Source organism: Malania oleifera, chromosome 7, assembly GCF_029873635.1.
Source record: "Malania oleifera isolate guangnan ecotype guangnan chromosome 7, ASM2987363v1, whole genome shotgun sequence".
NCBI lineage: Eukaryota > Viridiplantae > Streptophyta > Magnoliopsida > Santalales > Ximeniaceae > Malania > Malania oleifera.
The window spans coordinates 89,385,389-89,408,247 of record NC_080423.1 but is presented as its reverse complement, the minus strand read 5'-3'; the positions used below and the strand labels follow the sequence as shown (position 1 = coordinate 89,408,247).

Genomic DNA, 22,859 nt, shown 5'->3' with positions numbered 1-22,859 from the left:
TATATCTTGAATAATCATCAACTATGATGAAGGCGTATGATTTTCCTCTTAAACTCTGGGTTGGGTTTGGACCAAATAAGTCTAAGTGCAGCATTTGAAGTGGCCTCATAGTAGAGATAACTTTCTTCTTCTTAAAACCAGATCTTGCTTGTTTTCCTAGTTGACATGCATCACATATTTTATCTTTCATGAATTTAGCTTTAGGCAATCCTTTAACTAAGTCTCCCTTAACTAGTTTAGATATCAAGTCCATGTTTACGTGTCCTACTCTCCTATGTCAAATCCAACTAATTTCATTAATAGCAGAAAAACAAGTAACATGTTGAGAAGCAAGATTTTCAAAGCTAGTGGTGTAAACATTTTCATTACGATTTATAGTAAATAGTACTTTGTTTTCAGATTTGTTCTCTACGATACATTTGTCATGGTCAAATGAGACTTTATAACCTTTATCACATAATTGATTTATACTCAATAAGTTGTGTTTCAATCCATCAACTAATAACACTTTATCAATGACAAGTGATGGTTCCTTACCAATCTTACCAACTCTAATGATTTTACCTTTCGAGTTATCCCCAAATGTAATGAATCCTCCATCTTTGGATATGATGGATGCGAATTTAGCTTTATCTCCTGTCATATGTCGCGAGCATCTGCTATCCATATACCACTTGTCCTCCGAGGAGGACAATCTCAAGCACATTTGCAAGACATAATCTAGAAAACTACTTTTGGTACCCAAATTTTCTTAGGTCCATGGGGGTTAGTACTAGATTCTCTTTTGACTTTCCATACTTTCTTAATTTTGACATCTTTATTTTAAAAGGACAGTCAAATTTTATGTGACCCAACTTCTTACATTTAAAACATGTAATATTTTTATAATAGTCTTTAGTTGAAACATTAGATTTTGACTCTCTTATGAAATATCCCATGTAAAGATGTCTCTACTTTAGGTTATCCTTTCCATTATAACCAAGGCCTTCCTTTTCTAGGGAGTTTCTTTGAATTCCAAGGAGTTTTTCAAAATTAGTTTGTCCTTCTGTAAATTTACAGATAATCTTAGATTTATCTTTTAAATCCCTTTCTAACTCTTCAATTTTTAAATCTTTGTCTTTCATGAGAGATGCATGAGATTTATTTTGACTTTCTACTAAATTTCAAAATTATTTCAATTTTAATTTCAACCCAGAATTTTTCTTATTCGTTTTCTCAAGCATTTTAAGGGTATACAGATATTCCTGATGTAATTCATCATAAGAAAGCATGTTATTTTCATTTTCTGAATCATTGGAATAATAAGATGAAACAGAACAAAAAGATTGTACCTCATGGTCTTCGTGAGCCATCAGACATAAATTTGCAATCTCGTCATCACTGGATTCAGATTCTGAACTACTAGTACTGTAAGTATCCTAGCCAAACTTTAGTGTCTTCTTCATCTTCTTCTTAGACACTTTCTTTAGTTCGAGACAATCTGGTTTGATATCTCCAACTTCTCTACAGTTATAGCACATGGGAAGATCATTCTTTTGCTTCCTTCTATTTTACTCTCCCTTTTTCTGTTTTTGAGCGCTTGAATTTCCTAGTGTGTTTCTTGTTCTTTCTCATGAACTATCCGAATTTCTTAGTGATAAGTGTCATGTTATCATCCGATTTTGAATCACTTCCTTTACTGGAGCTGTTGGATGATGCCTTAAGCGCTGTAACTTTCTTAGTTTTGTTTTGCTCATTCTTCCTTTCATTTATTGCTAGTTCATATGTAATAAGTGAACCGATCAATTCATCAATAGACATTTCCTTCAAATTCCTTCCTGCCGCTATTGTAGTGACCTTAGCTTCCCAAACTGGAGGTAGTCCCCTAAGTATCTTCATGATCAACTCATAAGTAGGGTAAGATTTACCAAGAGCATTTAAAGAATTCGTGATGTGTGTGAATCTAGTGTACATGGATTGAATAGATTCATCAACAGTCATTTTAAATGTCTCATATTCACTAGTAAGCATGTCTATCCTACTATCTTTTACTTCCTTAGTATCTTCATTTGTGACTTCTAACTTTTCCCAAATCTCTTTAGCTGTGTTACAGGCCATTACCCTATTAAACTCATTTACATCTAGTGCACAGAATAGCAAGTTCATTACAGAAGCATTTATTTGCAAAGATTTCTAGTCTTCCTCTGTATATTCATCTTTAGTCTTAGGAACATTTACGATATCAACTACTTTCATGGGAACATGGTTTCCCTTAAAAACTATTTTCCATACTTTCCAATCTACATTTAACAGGTATATACTCATCCTATGTTTCTAGTAAGTGTAATTTACACCACAGAAAATTGGTGGTCTAGTGGACGAGTGTCCCTCACCGAATGGAGTTACACCGATGTGTGTCATGTGATCATTTACAAAAATAACGATTAAGTCTATGTAAACCTTGCTATGATACCAAATGTGAATTCAGGTGTAATCCCAAGAAAGAGGGTGAATTGTGTATTTTGAAAATATTTAATTTTACTTCAACAGTCAGTCCCTATTTTAAGATTTAACACAGACAATCACCAGGGCTTGAAATGAATTCAATCCAATAATTTATATTCAATTATGCTCAATTAATTACGAAGTGCTTGTAAGGTTATTCAACATACGCACATGCAAGATAGGTAAAGAAATGCGATGTGGAAATTAAAAGGGGTCAGGGAAGAGAGAAGGCAAACACAATTTTTACGAGGTTCAGCCAACCCGTCCTACGTCCTCGCATTGAGCAACTTCCACCTAATCCGCTGCTTACAAGAGATACAACTTTCTCCTCAAACTAGGTTCACAACTCGAACCGTGATTACAATATAAATATTCTGCAAAAACTCAATAATGCTTCTACACAAGCTAGTGAGTACAATAAAAATTCCTAACACATATTCATGTGATAAAACTTGAAGCTCAATGAGTGTATGTAATGTGGTCAATAAAATTTCTGAATAATCATTAGTTTAAAAGAATATGACTATTCCGCTTCAAATATTAAATCCAACTAAATGATCTCAATACAAATATGTAATTCAATTTTGCTCCAAAAATCTAGATCGATCAGTTTTGTTTCCAATATCCAAAACACAATATAATCTTTGTATATGAATATGTATATATATAATATGTGTTCCAATGATCAAAAACCTAATATAATATTTTTTGGAAAATATCTCTCAATAATATATAGTTATAAGCTCTTAGGATATTTAATCAAGTGGTTTTGTAATATCGAAAATATTGAGTTTTTAAATGAATAAACACTTGAATAAAAAATATTCGACCTTTGGCAGAACTTTTCTCAAAAAGTGATCTTTTCAAACAATATATTTATATATAAGTACACTCAAAATCAATCTCTCAAATAATATTCAGTGATAAATTTTTGAGATGAAAAAAAAAAAAAAAACTCTTTGAGAATAAATAATAACAAATGGACTGATTTACCAAACCTCAATACTAAGTTGAATGCACAACAATCACTAGAATGCCTTTTGAAAATCAATGTAGCCTTAGCTCAGATTTGATGTATATGCTTGGAAATCCCAAGAAATAGTTCAGCAGTGTGTTCAATGCTCTCCCAAGTTGTGCTAAACGTTCAAGACTCTCAATATTTTGCCAAAAGTAAGGCACTAGGGTTCTTAGGTTAATTTTATATGAGTTCTCAACTCTAGATTTAATCTCAACCGTTGGATCAATTTAAATGGACGAAATGCCACGCGTATCCCTACTGATTTACAGTTCTGTGCCCGACATTCATTGACGAGAGGACACCTTCGTCAACGAGTGTTCAACACTCGTTCGTCGACGTGAACGTGAGTTCGTCGAGGAGATACCTGTCTGAAATTTTTGTGCTCTCGGTATTTTCTCATTGATGAGAACAAAGTGTTCATTGCCGACTGGCCTTCATGTGTTCGTCGACGAGGCCATTGGGTTTGTCAACGAGGCCTCTAAAAATTTGCCTCCAAAATTCAATTTATGTTAAACTCTTTTAAATAAATTCTTCATGATATGTATGTGTCCTAAGGTCAGTCTATGGTATGATTTTGAGCTTCTAGCTATATCATATAAAATATGCAAATACAATGAAATCTAAATACCCATTCCCATGAGTCATATAAAATATGCAAATACAATGAAATCTAAATACCCATTCCCATGACTATCTTGAACTGAACGCTTGCATCTCCATTCTTCTACTCTTTTAGTTCCATGAATTGTGCCTGGTTGTATATTATTTAATCCTCATGGCTTCCCTGACTTCCTCAACTTTCATGTATGCTAAATAATGTTCCTGTTCACACTCTCAATGCACAAATCAAATACCAAGAGATTTGTGATGATGATGATGTTGTTTTGCCTATTAAAACATTATTGGACCATGGAAAGGAGAAACAAACAAATGAATATACTTTGCCTAACGTGCAGGACCTATAAAGGAATATAGACTAGCTAGAACCATTAACTAATCAACTTGCCTAAGGTCCTTGGATCGGGATCTGCAACTATGTCTTTCATATCTATTTCATCACAACCACTCGTTGCTATTGACCCAAGAGTTGAGCACCATAGCTGATAGGTTTGCCAAGCCTTGGGTCCTTAACTACAAAAAATAATATTTATAACCTAACTAAGCCCAACATATATTTGTATAATAAGCATATCTTCATTTTTAGCCTGAATAAATAATGTGTTGTCCATTTTTCCTCTAAAAAAACCATTTTCCAACATAAATCCACTTAAACGCTCATACCAGGCTCGAGGAGCTTGTTTTAGTCCGTACAATGTCTTTGTTAATCTAAACACGTGATCAGGGTAATGAAAATCTTCAAATCCTAGAGGTTATGCTGCATCCACTTCTTCATTGATAAATCCATTTAAGAATGCACTCTTCACATCCATTTGATAAAGTTTAAAATCTTTGTGAGAAGCATAGGCCAGTAACATTTTAATGGCTTCCATTCTAGCCATGGGAGCAAAGGTCTCATCATAGTCTATTCGTTCTTCTTGATTATATCCTTGAGCTACGAGTCTAGCCTTGTTATGCACTACAATGCCGTTTTCATCCTTCTTATTCCTAAACACCCATTTGGTTCTAATTATTGAATAATCAGTGGGTCTAGGAACTAATTTCCAAACTTTATTTCTTTCAAACTGATTTAATTCTTCTTGCATGGCTACTATCTAAGAGCCATCACTTAATGCTTCATTTATGTTCTTGGGTTCCTTATGAGATAGGAACACGTAATAAATACACATATTTTTCAAAGAAGATCTAGTAGATCCTCCTCTTGAAAGTTCACCAATAATTTGATCTTTTGGGTGATTTCTTACAAACGTCCATTCTTTAGGTAGTTCGGATTGATCTGGAGGTTCATCATTTGAGCTTGATTCTTTATTCTCATATTTTACTTCTTGAATTTTTAAATCTTCTAGATTTTGCTTTATTTTAGCTTCGTCAATATCAGATGATTTAAAGAACGGATTTGCCTCATCAAAAGCTACATGAATTGATTCTATGATTGTGAGAGTCCTTTTGTTATTGATTCTAAAAACTTTACTATCCAATGTATATCCTACGAAAATTCCTTCATTTGATTTCACATCAAATTTTCCTAAATCCTCTTTATCATTCAATACGAAACACTTACATCCTAATACATGGAAATAAGATATGTTTGGTCTTCTTCCTTTCCAAAGTTCATAGAGGGTCTTCTCTGGGCTTGATCTAAGGGAGACCCTATTCATCACATAACATGTGGTATTTACCGCTTTAGCCCAAAAGCACTTAGGTAAATTATGTTCATTTAACATAGTCCTAGTCATTGCTTGAAGTGACCTATTCTTCCTTTCAACAACACCGTTTTTTTTAGGAGCACGAGGTGCCGAAAAGTTATGAGCTATTCCATATTCTTCATAGAATTTTTCAATTTCTTTATTTTTAAATTCTCTTCCACAATTACTTCTGATATTTAGAACTTTATATGCTTTTTCGTTTTGAAGCTTCTTATACAAATTGATTAGCATCATACATACTTCATCTTTGGAGGCTAAGAAAAGTACCAGGTAAACTTGGAGTAGTCATCAACAATGACAAAAGCATATTGCTTTCCTCCTAGACTTTGTGTTCTAGTAGGGTCAAATAAATCTAAGTGTCCAAGTTCCAAGGGCCTACTAGTGGAAATGTGTTTCTTCTTTTTGAAACTTGTTTTAGTTTACTTCCCAAGTTGACAAGCATCACAAATTTTGTCCTTTATGAACTTAATGTTGGGTAGACCTTTGACTAAGTTCTTTTTTAGTTAATTTAGACTATAGATCCATACGAACGTGTCCTAGTCGTCTATGCCACAGCCAGTTGGCTTCATTCATGGCTGTTAGACATGTGACTTCTTGAGATATCAGGTTTTCAAAATTTATGAGATACACATAATCAACCCAATTATCTATGAACAAGATATCATGCTTTTCTCTGTTTTCAATTATGCACTTATCTTGTTTAAATATTATATCAAAGCCTTCATTAAGGAGAGTTCTTTACCTACTTTTCCAATACCGATTATTCTAACTTTAGCATTATCTCCAAAGGTGACATGTCCACCATCCTTTTGTATTAATGTGGTAAATTTGAACTTGTCTCCGGTCATATGTCTTGAACATCCACTATGCAAGTACCATTTGTTTTTTGATGGAGTGATCCTAAAGCACACCTACAAGAAGGGTTTCAAGGTATTACTTTTAGTACCCAAACTTTCTTAGGTTTTTTTTATTCAATTTTAGCTTCAATTTTGACTCTCCATACTTTCTTGATTTTAACATTTATTCTTTTAAATGGACATTCAAATTTTATGTGTCCTTTTTTCTTACACAAGAAGCAAGTAGTATGTTCGTATGCATTTGTGAAAGATGTGCTAGCAAAGTGTTTTGATGCCTTTACGAAATACCCCATGTAGAGGTTCTTTTTCTTTTTGTTTTCAACTCTATTGAATCCTATTCCTTCTTTATCCAAGGACATTCTTTGTGATCCTATTAGTTTATCAAAGTTTTCTTTTCATCTAGTTAAATTGTAGATGATTTTTTCTTTATCTTCAATTTTACTCTTAAGATCAAATATTTCTGTGTCCTTTATATTTTTCCCTTTTACTTTAAGCTTTACTAAGTCTTGAGACATCTTGTTTACTTTACTCATTAGTTCTTCAATAAGTAAGTCCTTTTCTTTTTCAGCTGACATTGAAGTCTCTAGGTGGTTCTTTAACTTTTCATTTTGTTCTTTTAATGTTATGTTTCTTTTGGTTACTTTTATGAACTTATTATGCAAAGAAAATAATTCAACTTGCATTTCTCTATATGAAAGCATGCTTTCACATGAGTCTACACAATTCATCACTAGATTCTTCTTCTTGTGAGCTAGAGTAGGATTTACCTCATTATCTTTTGCCATGAAGCAAAGGTTTGCCACATCTTGATCGCTTGATTCATTTTCTAATTCACTTGAACTCGATTCATCCCACGTGGTAGCTTTCATCACCTTCTTTTTCTTCTTCTTGGCGTTTTTCTTAAGTTGTGGACAATCAGATTTTATGTATCCAAGCTTTTTGCAATTATAACATATAGGAGGTTCATTCTTTGTTTTCTTTTTGTTAGTTTCTCCTTTATCATATTTTGAGCCTCTAAATTTTTGAGTAAAACTTCTTATTCTTTTTGAAGAATTTTTCAAGTCTTCTAGTAATTAAGGCTACATCATTGTCATCTAGTGTTCGTTGTCTTCTTCTTCACTAGAACTTTCTTTTGCAGCCTTAAGGGCTATTGATTTCTTGTGTTTGCTACCTTTAGAATTTATTTCATTTATCGCCATCTTATATATGAGGAGTGATCCTATTAATTCATCTAGGGAGGTATTTTTCAAATTTCTTCCTTCTGTTATTGTAATGGTCTTGGGTTCCCAAATCGATGGAAGTCGTCTAAGGATTTTTCGAATCATCTAATAAGTAGTGTAGTTTTTCCCTAATGCATTAAGATAGTTAATAATATGGGTAAACCTAGTATACATACTAGTGATGGTTTCTTCAGGGTTCATTCTAAATGTTTTATACTCGCTGGTGAGCATGTCAATTCTATTATCCCTTACGTCAACCATTCCTTCATAAGTTACTTCAAGTTTATCCCATATTTTTTTAACTAATTTACATCCCAAGACCATTGACATCAACAGCACAATATAGTGCATTCATTGCACTAAAATTTATTTGCAGCATCTTTAGATCATTGTCAGTCATATCTTTTTCTTCCTTAGATATTTCTTTGCTATCTGCGTTTTTAGTGGGGATGAGGTCAGCATGTGTTACTACTTTCCAAGTTTTCCAATCCATGGTTTGCAAATAGATTCTTATTCATTGTTTTCAGAAGGTGTAGTTAGCACTGCAAAAAATAGGTGGTCTAGATGAGGATTGGCCTTCGCCAAAAGAAGATACACCTAGGTGTGCCATAGGGATCTTTATTTAGCTTCAAGTTTAAAATTTACTACAACCTGAAGCTCTGATACCAATTGAGAATTTAGGTACACTCCCAAGAGTGAGGAGGTGAATTGGGTTTTTAAAATTTCTTTATAACTTTGTTTCACAAATTTCTTAGTTTTAGCAAATTGATTTTCAGCAATCACACAAACACAATGATATTGATCAACAATCCTTATAATTTCAATCAACAATCCTTTGAACAATTCAAATTTAATCTTTTATGAATGAATGATGTTAAAGATCATCTTGATCAAAAATCTTAGAACTTTAATATTCAGAATCAAAATTTTCCTCAACAATAAATGATGACAATTTCAAAAGTTTGATTTTATAAAACCTGCAACTTTCTTTCAATTAATTTGACAACATTAACTTCAGTTGTGATATTCAAAAATCAGTATTCAAATTTTACTTTGAACTTGTCAAACCAACCAATGATAACCAATATGTCCCTTGATTTCAAGTATTGACCAAAATCAGTTTTTTAGCAACTTTCAATATGCAGCAAGTTCTCAATAAACATATGCGTAGATTATTAACTTGTAATAAAGTAAAGAGATTAGAGAAGAAGAGTTGAAGACCAGATTTTTTTACAATGGGCTAAAAACCTACATCCTTGCCCTAAGCAACATGTTGTGAGGATTTTCCTTTCCAACTTCATTACCAGGTGAAGTTACAACCTCTCTCCCTAAAAGGTGGAGTTCGCCTCTCTAACGAGAATCCCCTCTTGCTAGACAATGATCCAACAATCTTGAATTGTTAATAAAACAAGAAACAAGAACAAACTTGGTTCGTACAAGTAGAACTCTCTATTAAAGAAGATTTGTACAATTGAAAAACAATATACTTTAACAATAATCAATATAGAAGAGTGAAACTTAAAAGAATATCATCAGGGTTCTGATTTGAATTGAAATTCTCAGTAGAAAATATTAGAAAAGTTGTGGGTTGTTTCAGCAAAAACACAGCAATATTTCAAGAAATATTTCAGTAGCAGAACTTTTAATTTGTAACTTGTATGTGCTTGACTGCTTGTGTGTAATTTGTGAAAATAACAAGTATTTATAGAGTAGTAAAGTTACTTTTTGTTTTCCCCAAGTTACTTGCAATATTTCCCAAGTAATCTCTAAGTTTGGAGTCCAAGAAATCAAATTTGGAAACTTTTCAAACACTGTTTAAAAGTTAAAACATGAACTTCAGTCGACTATACTCGAGGTTAGTCAGCTGAGCCTTTTAAGTTTAGTGTATTTTGAAAACACAATGTTTGGTCAGTCGACTGAGTTTTGGTCAATCATATGTCTTGATTCTGTTTGCTTTCTTAAAAACACATAAAAATGTCAGTCGCCTGATGATAATTCATTTAGTCGCCTGTCCTGCTTTCGACTTAAGTAATTTTTCAAATTTTGATTTCAAAACTTTACTTGGATCTTGGAAAAACATAAGTAAACATTTTCCATGATTTTGAAATAAGGTCTCTTTTAACTCTATGAGTCTAATCCCGTTTTGATTATGACAAAACCAATGTTTCTCACTTGTGCACTAAGCTTCTTGAATAGGTTTATCCTTAGCATGCACTATTGGTAGGAACTTAAGCAAGTCATACAGACTATGAAGATCAAACTTCATTTATGGCGTCTAAAGAATCGAAAGAATGACGACCTATTTTTTTTTTATTGTATTTGCATTCATTTTTAATTGGTTTGTAATAGTAAATATAGGAAAAGGTATGTAATAATCTTTGCATGTCATGCATGTAGGTAATTATAAGCTTAAGACCTTGGAAAGACCCGTCGACCGACACCGGATTTTTAGGACCATTTCAAAATGACCCTAGAAAGACCTTAGGTCCTTGCACAAGCACATAAGATGTCCCCAAAACACTTATAATATCAGGGGAGTTAATTAAAGGGAAAAATGGACATAAAGGGCAAAACTATGAGGTTTTGAGCGACCGAACCGTGGACAAGTCAACATGTTGACTTGGATTCAGGCGGCCGAACATAATTGACCGCACCATCTATGGGCGACCGAATCGCTGAGGTGACCGTTCTCACCAACTCAGCCAACTAAATTTTACGTTCAAAATGGCCCCGAGCAACCGAACATATGAGTTTGGTTAACCGAATCATAGACCGCGCGACCAAAACGCGGACATAATGATTTTCGCTTTGGTTCATCCAACTGAACATACACCATGGCACCCGAACGTCCAAAAAAGACTTTTTCTACTAAGTTTATTCGGGCGATCGAACCAAGGTTCAGCCACCCGAAAACTCTCGGGTTGCTTATTTTTTTTCCGAGGTTAAAATGCTTAAACATGGTTAAAATTTCTAAATTGTTTTAAAACAATTCTAATAATACCCTACATGTCCTAAACGGTTATATTTTGGCCAACTTCTATATATAGGGCCTCATTTGTGTAGATTAGTAAAAAATTAAGAAAATCATTAGTGCAAAATCCTCTTAAACTCAAAATCCTATTTTGCCTATAATACTTCCAAATACTCTCATACCTTCATTCCTTTGATCAATCTTAACTTTGTGAGAGTTCTTGTTTGTGCTATTGCTTAGTATAGATTGCTTAATACTCCCACTACTCTTGTTTGGTTGATTGATTTATTTTGGGGAGTTAAGTAAAGTTTATCCCACAAATTCAAGTTTAATAAATCTTGTGTTAGGATCAACTCAGTAGCTTGAGGATTTTTGTATTGTCATTACAAGATTCCTATAGCTATATTTTTTGTGTGCAAATATTTTTTACAAGCTATAATATTTTTCAAACAACTCTTGTGCCTATTTCATTGAAGAAAATATTTTTGAATTGATTTGAATATTTGATTGACATCTTTGAAACCCTAATTTATTATTGAAATTTGAATATCTTGTTTCAAAGAAATAGCTTGTTTATACACTCTTGAGCATACTTGTGATCATACTTTGTTGAGTGTTTGATTGCACAAAATCACACCACTGAGCTTACATTACCTATACTGTTGATGTGTGGTTGATTGGTTACATTTGGTACATATCTACTTGATTGAGAAGCATAATCACTATACCCTGTTTGTCTTGTAAAAATACTGTTGTAGTCTAGGTGTGACCTAATTGAGTGGTAATCCAGTCCGATAAGGATTATATGTAAAGGTTGAGGTAAGCCCTATGCTAATTGACCTGGTTGTTTAAGTGTCACTCCATCTATTAAGTGAGCTCATAGTGTAATCGTTGTGCTGGTGAGCTAAGGCGGGGAAGTAGATAGGATTGACCGAACCCCAATATCATATTCGGTGTCACTTTTACATTTTCTGCATTATATTCTACTTTGTGCTTGATTTAATTTCCCTGCTGAATATACTGCATATTTGATTGACACTAAATTATATCTGGTTGAGAAATATTGAAATTGTGGTGCATGTACTGAAAATTGTTTAATATATCGTATCTACAATTTCATATATACTTGGACTGCTCCTAGGTTGCATTATACTGTTGTTAGATTAGTTTAACCAAGAAGACATAATTTTTAAATCTCCAATTCACTCCCCCTCTTGAGATTGCACCAAAACTAACAGTCTCTAAGTTATTTAAACTTTCCTAAGAGTTTCATGCATCAATATTGAATTTGCGAAGTATTTACATGAGACTTATATATATAATAACTTTATCTTAAGAACAAAGTTTTTATGCTTTTGCTTGCTTTCTATATCTAACTTGAACCTTTCTAAGTTCAATATACTTTGACATCTATCATAGAACATTGCTATAAACTTCATCCATTTTCTTCAAACACATGAACTCAATCTCATAAGCTCTTTTTGAAGGCTTGATAGATACTTAAACAAACATGTTAACTACATCTTTAATTTGTTATCATCAAAACAAGATTTTAAACCTTATTAGGCCAACATCATATTATTATTATAAAATAAATAATAATGTGAAATATTTTTTGAATCCTTAATAAGAAACGATCCCCAAATTTTATCATGAGAATATCTATTTCTTTCTTATTAAATATTAAATGAAATAATTAAAAATATATAAAAAATAATTATTTTTCAATTATTAAAATTAAAATTATATTTTATTTTATTTCCATGAATAAACGGCCCTTTTTAACTCCCAAATACCTCCAAAAACTCCTGCCTCCGTCATTTGAATTGAATTGAATATATTCTTTTTGCCCCTTTCCACGCAAACAACGTCATGATGAAGTAACCGTTGGAAAGAAGGCCTTGAACTTGAGGAAGTGTTTTTTTTTTTTTTTCAACTTACCGTTGCAAGTTAAATTTCTTCCCATGCAAGGAATAACCAACGGCAGCCTGACTAAATGATTACTACCTTTTAGGGTTTTTATTCTTTTATTTATTTTTATCTTTAATTTAAAATTTTGCAGCCAATCCATCGGCTTTGCAATCAATGCTCCACTTGATTAAAAAAATAAGCTAAAGCCCCGGGCAAAAGCTCAGGTGATAAGGAGATTTCATAGAAGGCCGCTTACAATAGTAGATTTAGGGTTCAAAATCCTGTCGCGTACATTCAGATGTACCCCTTACGTGTTGGCTGTGAGCACAGCTGGCATAAGCGTGAGATTAGTTTGGTGGGTAAGCCTAGGAAACCTAGCGTATCTAAAAAAAAAAAATTTGAAATAAAATATTAAAATACATTTAAGTGTTATTAATAAAGGGACATATTAGATGGGCATGTGCTGTATTTTTATTTGATTTATCTATAAGATTAATTAATTTTAAATTTTTATAGTTTTAAGTTTAATCGGATTTTCTGATAATGGTATTCTAAATTATTAAAAGTATAAAAAAAGTTATGAGTTATGAATATTTATATATTCTGTAGATGTAATTAAAAATTAATTATGAGATGCATAATATTTTCATCAACTGCAGTGAAAAAATATCTTTTAAATATGTAATAAGTAAAACTCATTTTAGGAATCTAATTTTATTGATTAATAACCGTCCTTAACTGCTTATTTATATCTTCTATAATTGGAAGTTGCCATGTCATCTTAGAGAGAGATGTAATTTAAGGGTTAAGTTAATTGTGAGATTGTTCTTTATATCTAAAGGGTTTAATTTCAATTTGCACTTCAAAGGGAGTTAATTTTCAATGTTTTTTTGGTAATAGGAAGCTCATAGTAGACTTAGGTAGTCCATCACTCATCCCCTATCCCTTTCCATCGCTTCCAAAATTCGAATTATCAATATTATTATACCCCACTCGCCCTGGCCAGCTAACCTAAAAATATGGTGACTCGATCTTAAAATCAAGTTTGTTTATGTTAGATTAGAAATGCACAAAACCCAATCAAACCTAATGGACTCTGGTGAACTAGAATGATCGAATTGGGCAAGATAAACTTGTTTTGTATTGTTTTTTATATATATTTTTAAATTTTTATAATTTTAATTTTAATTTTTGACTATTTTCTATTCCATTGTTGCGAAAAGAATTATGTAAAAATGATGAATTAGTAAATTGTGAAATTTGAAATCTTATAAGTGCAAAAGATATGAGAGAATTTCACTTAACTTTCTTTTAATGTTATCTTCTTTTTCTTTTTTCATTTTCTCAACTTAACATTTTAGTCAAATTTGCGATCAATAAATCAAAATTGATCTAGTAGTCATGTTTCGCTCTTCTCATTCGTGCTTATCTATCAAAATCATAATCACTCGATTATAGATCTTGAGAATATTACTTAATTATAGAATTAATATAATCAAAGTGAAGAAAAGGGAGAAAATATACAATTTTGACAAACTTCAAAACCAAGAAGACGGAAAGAACCTACCAACAAACAATTGGTTGAATTGAGATTCAATAATCAATTTCTCGAATTCCCCCAAATCCCGAGGGAGGAAAATTCCTTTTAAGGTGGTCTTTTTATACAATTTGCAACCTATTTCCCACCCATCTAAGTAATCCCACTCAATAATGAGCATTAAACTCAATAATAGGGGACATGGTTACAAACCTAAACTTTGGGATGGAGATTAGCTATGTACATTGCAAATTGTTCATCCTTTTCTATAAGTTGGCGCAAGGTACCTTTTGATCAACCTTCCCACATTGTTAAATACTTTCTCCCTTACATGTCCTTTTTAATGGTTGATTTAGTTGCATCTTTGGGCATTGTTCACTTCATATTTAATTGGTGAGTGCCATTAATAAAGGTGCGCTTAAATAAGACAAGCCCTTCTAGAACAAGCTAGAGAAGGTCAAAACTTAATTCAAAAGACACTAAGAATCCATTAGAAATAAAACGCATGTTGGTAGTGGAGATAAGGCTAGTGAAAGACTAAGGTTTCACTCCCTTGATCTTTATATGCTAATTTCATTAGTGAAAAGTAAAAGAGATTGAGTGAATCTTAGGATCCCTTCATCGAGCATCCATGCCTCTTCCTTCTTTGCAATTTATAGGGAAAAATTTTGTCTTCCATCCTTTAATTGAATTTGGTTTTTTTAGGAGGACATTCCCACTTTTTTATTATACAATAGTATCACTTTAAGCCTCTAGACAAAACAAATAAGCTTTAAAAGGAATTTTTTATTTTTTTCACTCATTTGGAGACAATTGTGATGGTGCCAACATATTGTGATCAAGAGCTATCTCAATAAAAGATGAAAAATAAAGTTTAAGACCAACAATTAGGGCGTCCGTATATAAATAGGCTTTATCGAAGAGGAGACTTAGTTGCTTGGTTGGAAGAGGGAGATGAAGAATCATACTAGATAATATAGAATAAGTTTCCCTAATAATGATGAGGTTTTAAGTAGCCAAAGACTAGGGATAAAATTTGGGCTAAAAGAATTTATAGTAGGTAATGACCTTAAAACAGCCAACCTTAAAGGCAAGTACCTTAAAAGGGTAGGAGGCCAAGCCATGGTGGTACTGCAACGTCCCTGAAAATAGTTTGAAATAACAAGGGATGACAATAATATTAATGGTTCAATGGAGTGATCACCACTAACTTGTTATTTTTTTAGGTGTGGTTAATTTACCTAATTACTACTCATTGATTGATCTCTAAACTAATCATAAGGTTAAAGAACCAGTAGTCTCGATTTTCTTTTACCAAAGTTGGAATCAGGAGTATAATTATATGAACGGAAGGTATTAGCACCCCTTACACACCCATTGTACGAACAGTACCTAATTAACTATTAAGTATCTCAACTTTTATCATATGATCTTTAATTATTCTTAAAAGAACTAATAAACACTAAAATTTTTTAAAAGGAAATAAAAATCAAGTGCGACTTAAGAATGTCTAATAAGACCTCCAAAGGAGAGGATCTTATTAGATAAAATCCCTTCAAAATTGATATAGGCGAGGTATGAACACCTATTTACCCTTTGTTTTATTATCGAAACGCACATACACACAAAATAATATATATATATATATATATATATAGATATTAAATGATTATACAAATGCACAAAATTAAGCAAAAAGGATCTCAAAAACATTCCTAGATTTTTCAAATTTGTTCAATAATTTTTTGATATTTTTCAACATTTTTTTGTAATTTTCTAGAATCTTTTTGGAATTTTTATTTAATTTATTTATTTTGAAATTTTATTTTCCTTTTTTTTTTTTTTTTGGTTTCCAAAGTAAAAAACAACTCAAATAATTTTTATATTTATTTTTAATTTTAAAATTTTCCTGATTTTTTTACTAATTTTCCAAAATTTTCCGATTCTCTTCAAATCTTTGAGCGGTTCATCTTCTACATGCCAGGAAATTATAAGAGGAGCCGGCCCCTCCACGTGGAGCTGCCCCTCTCCTGTAAAAATTTGACACATGTCATGTAAAAGAAAAGGAAAGCCAAAGCTTCTTCTGCGTCGCTGCTCCCTCCGGCAACTTTCGCTAGCAGTCCCGAAACTGATCCCGCTCGTCGTGCTCCGGCGATTTCTTTTTAACGAAAAGGGGCCGGCTCCTCTTATAATTTCTCTTATAATTTCCCGTTTAAAAGTAGAAAATTTATACACAATGCAGGTGAAGAAAATAACCAAAAATTCATGTTCCCCTCTTTCCTCTTCTGTTTTGCCAACACTAATGCAGAAATGCTCAGTTCTGCTCTGTTACTCGTGCATAGCAAATTAAAGATTCATTAATTTTAAGCAAAAACAAGAAATTCCAAAGACATAAAATATGTAGCAACAAGAGAATCGGAAACACTGTCCTGCAAATCGGGGGGCTTGCGCCCGTCGAACTGCCGGCCTTCCATCAGCTGCATGCTACAATCGATGTCCTCAATCATAAGAATAGACCTGTTCGCCGTTGCCAGAAGCAATTTTCTCAGGTCGGAGTCGCGCATTACGCTTGTCAGCTGCAAATCGTAGACATCAAACTTGAGGTAATTAGCCATTGCAGCGATCAAACTAGATTTTCCGGTGTCGAGAGGGCCGTACAGCAAGTACCCTCGCTTCCAAGCCCTCTCCAATCTCCTATAAAACTCTTTCCTCCTCAAAAATCGATCCAAGTCCTCCACAACAGCCCTCTTCTGATCTAAGTCCATCGAAAATTTATCAAACGTCGCCAAGTGGTCCAGATTGATGCCTTCCCAAAGGAGCCCGCCGCACGGATACGTGTTGCCGAGGTTGAACAGCCTCACAGTCTTCTCTTCATCCTTGATGGCCTTAGATTTCTCGAGCACAAACGAGAGATACGAGTCCAAGATCATGTCTTCGTGCTTCCCGTCAAAGCTCAGCTCGAAGAATCGCTTCTCGTATCTGGAAGCATTTGAGTGATTGTTGTTGCTATTGGGATTCTTTGTTTCCGTCCAGGCCAACCTCTAATTTAGGGAAACTCCGTCGAAGTAATCGGAGATGTTTTTGCCGACTACGAGTCCCGTAGAAGAGGTAACGTGGGATTACGTTACTTCATCGATGAGTCATGTAGAAAGTTCGTGGACGAGTCTTCTATCGGTATCTTCTCGTCGACGAGATGGGACATTTCGTTGAAGAGATCCTGAAATACTCTTATCGACGAAACCCCTGTATTCGTCGATGAGGTCAGAAATTATCACCTCCAAAATATAATGTATGTAGTTAACGAATGAAGTCGACTGCCTCCTTTTGTTATTGTTTTCATTTTTTTTTTCTATATTATTTAAATATCCTTATTCTTTGAGTCATTACAAATATTCTTTAACTTCATAAGATCTCGTAGCATTAAGTTCAAGCTTTCAAAAGACTTTATCAAGCACTTGTTCTTGAACATTTGAGTCCTGAATCATTATTTAACTAAATATGTTAAGTTCCTTTACTTTATTATCATCAAAACAAGATTTTAAGTCTTGTGAGACCAATCGATATATTTTTGAAATTATAGAGAAATATTAGAAATAATTCCTCACAACACTCCTACACGTATTTGCACTCAAATTATGTCACTCACACTCGTGTTTCACTCTTAAATGGGTTTTTTCCCGATACTAGTCTCACAGTCTCTTACCTTTTTCCACTCATAGCTTCCCCTTTTCAGTTCTTTATTAGACTAATAAACCTGATCAAGAAATTCAACTTGTAGTATTTAAACTAATACCGACGACAAGCAAATATTATAGAGACAATGAATCAAAGGATGGGGAACAAAAATCAAATTTTTTTTTAGAGAACTGAAACTACAAAAGTCACGATTCAAGAAAAAATTAACTTTGATAAGTACGGTGAATGATAATATATGTTGCTTCAATATCACTTTTTTTTTTCTTTTCTTTCTGTCACGATACAAAACAATAACAAAGAATAATGAATACAAATGGAACATAATAGGATTATAACAAGAAACGAAAGATAAAAAGATAGTAAACCTGATTTTAGAGCCTTATTAGCTTTGATAGCAAATAATGCGAAACTCAACCGACACACTTTGAGACCCAATAAATAATATTGGAATACTTGCCCAAAAAAACTAAAATTTATATTTTTGATAGAAAACCCCGACCTAACGTTTATAAATGAAACGCGAACCGAAGGTATAAAGTAACTGTCGCGACGTTCTCGACACGAACTAAAAAAGGATAGTCCTCTGACACGATATGATTGTGATTGTTGATGTAGCGTAAGGATATGACGATGGGAAATGAAGCATGCACAGATTCCTTACGTGGCATCATCTAGAGCGTAGACGGAAAGCACAAATCGTGCGGTGGACGAGAGGGCCTCGTAATCCGTTGATCGAACGGCCAAAGTTGTGACATGTGCTGTAATCCCATGACTCCGAGGCTTGTGATACTGAAATCAAATTTTTTGTAACATCACCAAGAAAAATTTTAATCATCGGTCTTTCAAATTCGTACAACATTGAGTATCTATCAATCGCTTTAAATATAATTGATCGGATTTGATTGCAATCTTGGTGTTAATCCACTTAGGGGCTTAGGCCGCTAGTGTGGGCATAACTTATTATATTTTATGATCCACCATTGTTATCCATGACTAGCATAATACTTTATTCACCAACAATTATATTCCAACCACATTTAGTGGATTTATACCTTCATTAATCTAGCTAGGATTCCCAGTAGGCCAATTTGAGCATCATTAATCGTACCTAGCCTTCAATTACGCTTTACTATATTTTACTTAACAAGCAGTTTAAGTGGATTGGTCGCTTCAATTCTCAGGTAGAGATTGTAAAAAGTATGTCAATCGTATCATCATTGTTATTTTGTGTGCCCTTTCTGGAGGCCATGATCCAGACCAACTTGGTATTCATCCCATACTGAATTGCTTTCCAAGCATAAACCCCTTCTTTCATTATGAAATGCATTTTCCATAATGACGATACATGCTTTCAATTAATCCCAAAACATAAAAAATTTTCTTCCTAGTGACTCTATTTTTTGCCATAGCTGTAATTTACATATACAATTTTTTTTTTTCTTCAGTTCATCGGATAAAATCCAACCGCTCACTATTAAAATATTTCTTTGTTAAATAAAACATAGATATTTTGATGGATGGATGGATGGATGAAAATGGTTGAGGCAACAATGATGCCTAGCTGCTGGGCTAGCTAGGCTTATTCTCCCACTTGCAAACTACGTCTGTGACCTGTGAATTTCTGATGGATCGATCGGAGTAGCTGCGCCAAAAGTTGCGTCCAAGCTAGGATGAATGTGACTTCCAGGTGTATGCGTCAAGCCTTTATTCCAACTCTGGTGGCAGAGTTAGTATTCTCAATATAAATAAGGTTTTAGTTGGGAGTATTAATTTTTAATCTTAAATTTAAAAAAAAAATTAATATTATTTTATAGAATATTTAATGCAAATTTACATAAATTTAAATTGAAAAATCAAATTCTGAGTTTCCTAATATACAATAAGCTTTCCTCATTCTTGAAATATAATAGTATAACACCCAAACCACCCAAATGTCTAGCTCACCTTTCTAGAGACCTAACAAAAAGTATATATATATATAGGCTGCAGCTTGGCCCTTACTAGCCTCTCATTTACTTGTTCAGACACACCCATACATATAAATATCGTAATAAGCATCGATTCATGTTTAGTCGCTAAAATCCGAACTTTGGTCATTTTTCTTAATAGACAAATTTAGATAGAATCAAATTGACCTGTATGTCAAAATATTTTCAAAGTAATTTAAGAATTATATTTGAAGTCGATTAATCATAAAAGTATTGACGGTATTTGTGATGTTGTTAATGAAATTATAATAATTAGTAGCATAAAAGTATAAATTTCAAAGAAATAGTTAATTAAGCTTCTTAATAGAATTAATTTTGAATAATTTGAAATTAAATAAAATTGAAGTCGATCAAATTATGTAGTGGGTTGAATTAACTTGTTAAGCATGTTTGGGTGATAGGTGATAATAAACCATTTTTGACTATTTTTGACAACTTTAGGGGGGCATGGAACAGTACAAACATGAGAGGACCATATTGTACCGGTAATGAGGTCCTATCGGTGGGTGAGGGTGTGGGTGTGCCCTCCCTAACTCCCACCTACCCTCTGTAGTTCCTTTCCCCCTTTATTTTTTCTGTGTAGTTCCTCTCTAGGACCTATCTCAAGTTTGGTCCTTTTGTTTTTCGTCTTTTTTTTTTTTTGTCTGGGTTTTTGAAGGGCCAAATGCTTAAAGAGTCGGTGCATAAGAAGAGATGATTTTAAATATGTATTAATTTAGGTTACCATTTTTAATAAAATAAAAAAAATTCAATTAACGAATAGTCAGTGAACTTATTTTTCTTTAAAAACTATTGGTAACTCCTCCATCCTCCTTATCTTTTGAAACGCCATAAATTTAATGCCATGTAGTGCCTGCCCATAACTCTTTTTATTTTTAAAAGAAAAAATTGAATTTAAATATCAGCCCTCTGCCAAAAGACAGCATATGCATAATATTTTTCCAGTCTCGGAGTATAATTCAGTTTAGATTATAAACCGAAATTTAATATATCTCTCATGCCTCTTATTAACTACTCTCCAAATAAATTATTAGAATCCCAAATCTGAAATTTATAACGCAACAACCTTAAAGACTGTTATGATTGAGATGACATATATGGTTAATATAATAAACACATGTAGTACATTGGGGCCAGGAGGGATGGACATTAATGATGGAGCATTGGTCATTAAATGGTGCGGCGTGGGATACCATCTTGACACTAGTTTTTATATCCCATAGTCAGTATCCCACTTGTTATATATATATATACGGCTTCAATCTCTTAGGTACCTTTGATTTAATCATCACAACAAGAAAAAACTATAGCAGCCGAAAGTTAACAGCATTTTCATTTTCCCCATTTTCCCATACTCCAAGAGCTGGATTAGATCCCAATAACCTAAAAATGCCCAGGGGAAGAAACTCTGACCTTCGCCAAAATGATCGCAGCTCCCTCCACATCAAGGAAGACGACAAGTTCTTCTCCAAGCTCCTTTCCAAGGAGATCTCAAGCAAGGCTCCTTCCTCCAGAGTGTACTACGGCGGGTTGAGCGGCGCAGTGCCCTTCGGGTGGGAGTCCCAGCCAGGGACCCCTAAGCATTCTCTCTGCGACACTCCCATGCTGCCTCCTCTCACACCTCCCCCCTCCTACTACTTCACCACTTCCACCAAGAAACCCATGAAGACCGGCAGAACCAGTGCTACTACCCCAAGATCATCATCATCCAATCTCCTCCGCAGCTTCTTATACCCTAACAGATTCAGAAAAAGTAGGACAACCCATTTGCCATCCTCACCATCTTCTTCGTCAACATCTTCATCGTCTTCGTCTTCGTCGTCGTCTTCGTCGGATCTGACTAGTGTTCAGAGTAGAGGTTTTAATTATGGATCATCGGCTGCTGCAGCTTTGTGTTTTGGGATTGGGATTTGGGAAGAAGGAGAGAGATAATGGGCTTCAAGGCTGCTATTCTGCTGTGATCAGGAAGAAAGCTCTTGTGTCCACAATGGTTGGCGGCCATTGATGATCAGTGGTACTGCCGCTGGCTAGCTAGCTAGCTCGAAGATTAGGATCAATTCTCCACTTCCCTTGTTTTTGTTTTCGTTCTTTTTTTATTTTTTGGTAGTCATTTCGACTGCTAAAATTAGTGGAAATTAATTGATGATTTGTGGGGTGGGAATTGTAGTTAGCAACAGAAATAGTATTTAATAAGGTTTGCTTAATTTCCTATGGTGAATGTCAACTATGTGATGATTCAAGTTTTCTATTTTCATTTTCAAATCTCCAAGTAGACTTGTTTTTTGATCCAAATGTGTAATCAAATTATGATAAAGTAGCGACTTACTAATTTTACTTTATTATTTTTTAAAAAATAACCATTATTTAAAACTTTAATTTTAAATTTTAAGTATAAATTTTAAAAATAAAAAAATAGTTTTAGAATATTATGACTAAAAAAGGTAGATTAAAAAGGGTCACTGACTTTTTAATTGATAGTAAATATAATATGATAAAAAATTAAACAAGGTAAGAAAATAAAATGATTGTCTCCAAAATTGGGGGAAAAATGTAAATGGAAAGAAAATAAATTTATAAAAAAAATTATGATTTTACACACAATTAATATTTAGTTATTCTTAATTATTAATCATAGTAAAATAAATTTTTATTTTGAATAGAATTTAACTTAAAAGAAAAATACAATAATGAAAAATGAGTTTCCTCCTCATTTTTTCTTTACTTTTCTTTTCTTAAATAAAATTCTAAATTCAAATGGACACTTTTCCCCACAATCTCAATTTGTCTTTGGATTTGTTTGGGTTAAGGATCTTATTTAAGCAAATGATTCGGAAGGAAACTAAGAAGTAAATT

General features: G+C 33.3%; 2 protein-coding genes across 2 annotated transcripts; one reads left to right on the top strand and one right to left on the bottom strand.

Moving 5' to 3' along the window:
* Window positions 1-16,660: 16,660 nt before the first annotated feature.
* On the bottom strand, window positions 16,661-17,431 carry LOC131160022 (AAA-ATPase At5g17760-like). Its single transcript, XM_058115307.1, has one exon. It carries the CDS (start codon window positions 17,250-17,252, stop codon window positions 16,686-16,688), a length of 567 nt encoding a protein of 188 aa, XP_057971290.1. The 5' UTR covers window positions 17,253-17,431; the 3' UTR covers window positions 16,661-16,685.
* A 3,721-nt stretch (window positions 17,432-21,152) lies between these two features.
* Window positions 21,153-22,217, top strand: LOC131159926 (uncharacterized serine-rich protein C215.13-like). The gene has a single exon (XM_058115172.1). It carries the CDS (start codon window positions 21,159-21,161, stop codon window positions 21,936-21,938), a length of 780 nt encoding a protein of 259 aa, XP_057971155.1. The 5' UTR covers window positions 21,153-21,158; the 3' UTR covers window positions 21,939-22,217.
* The last annotated feature ends 642 nt before the right edge of the window (window positions 22,218-22,859 follow it).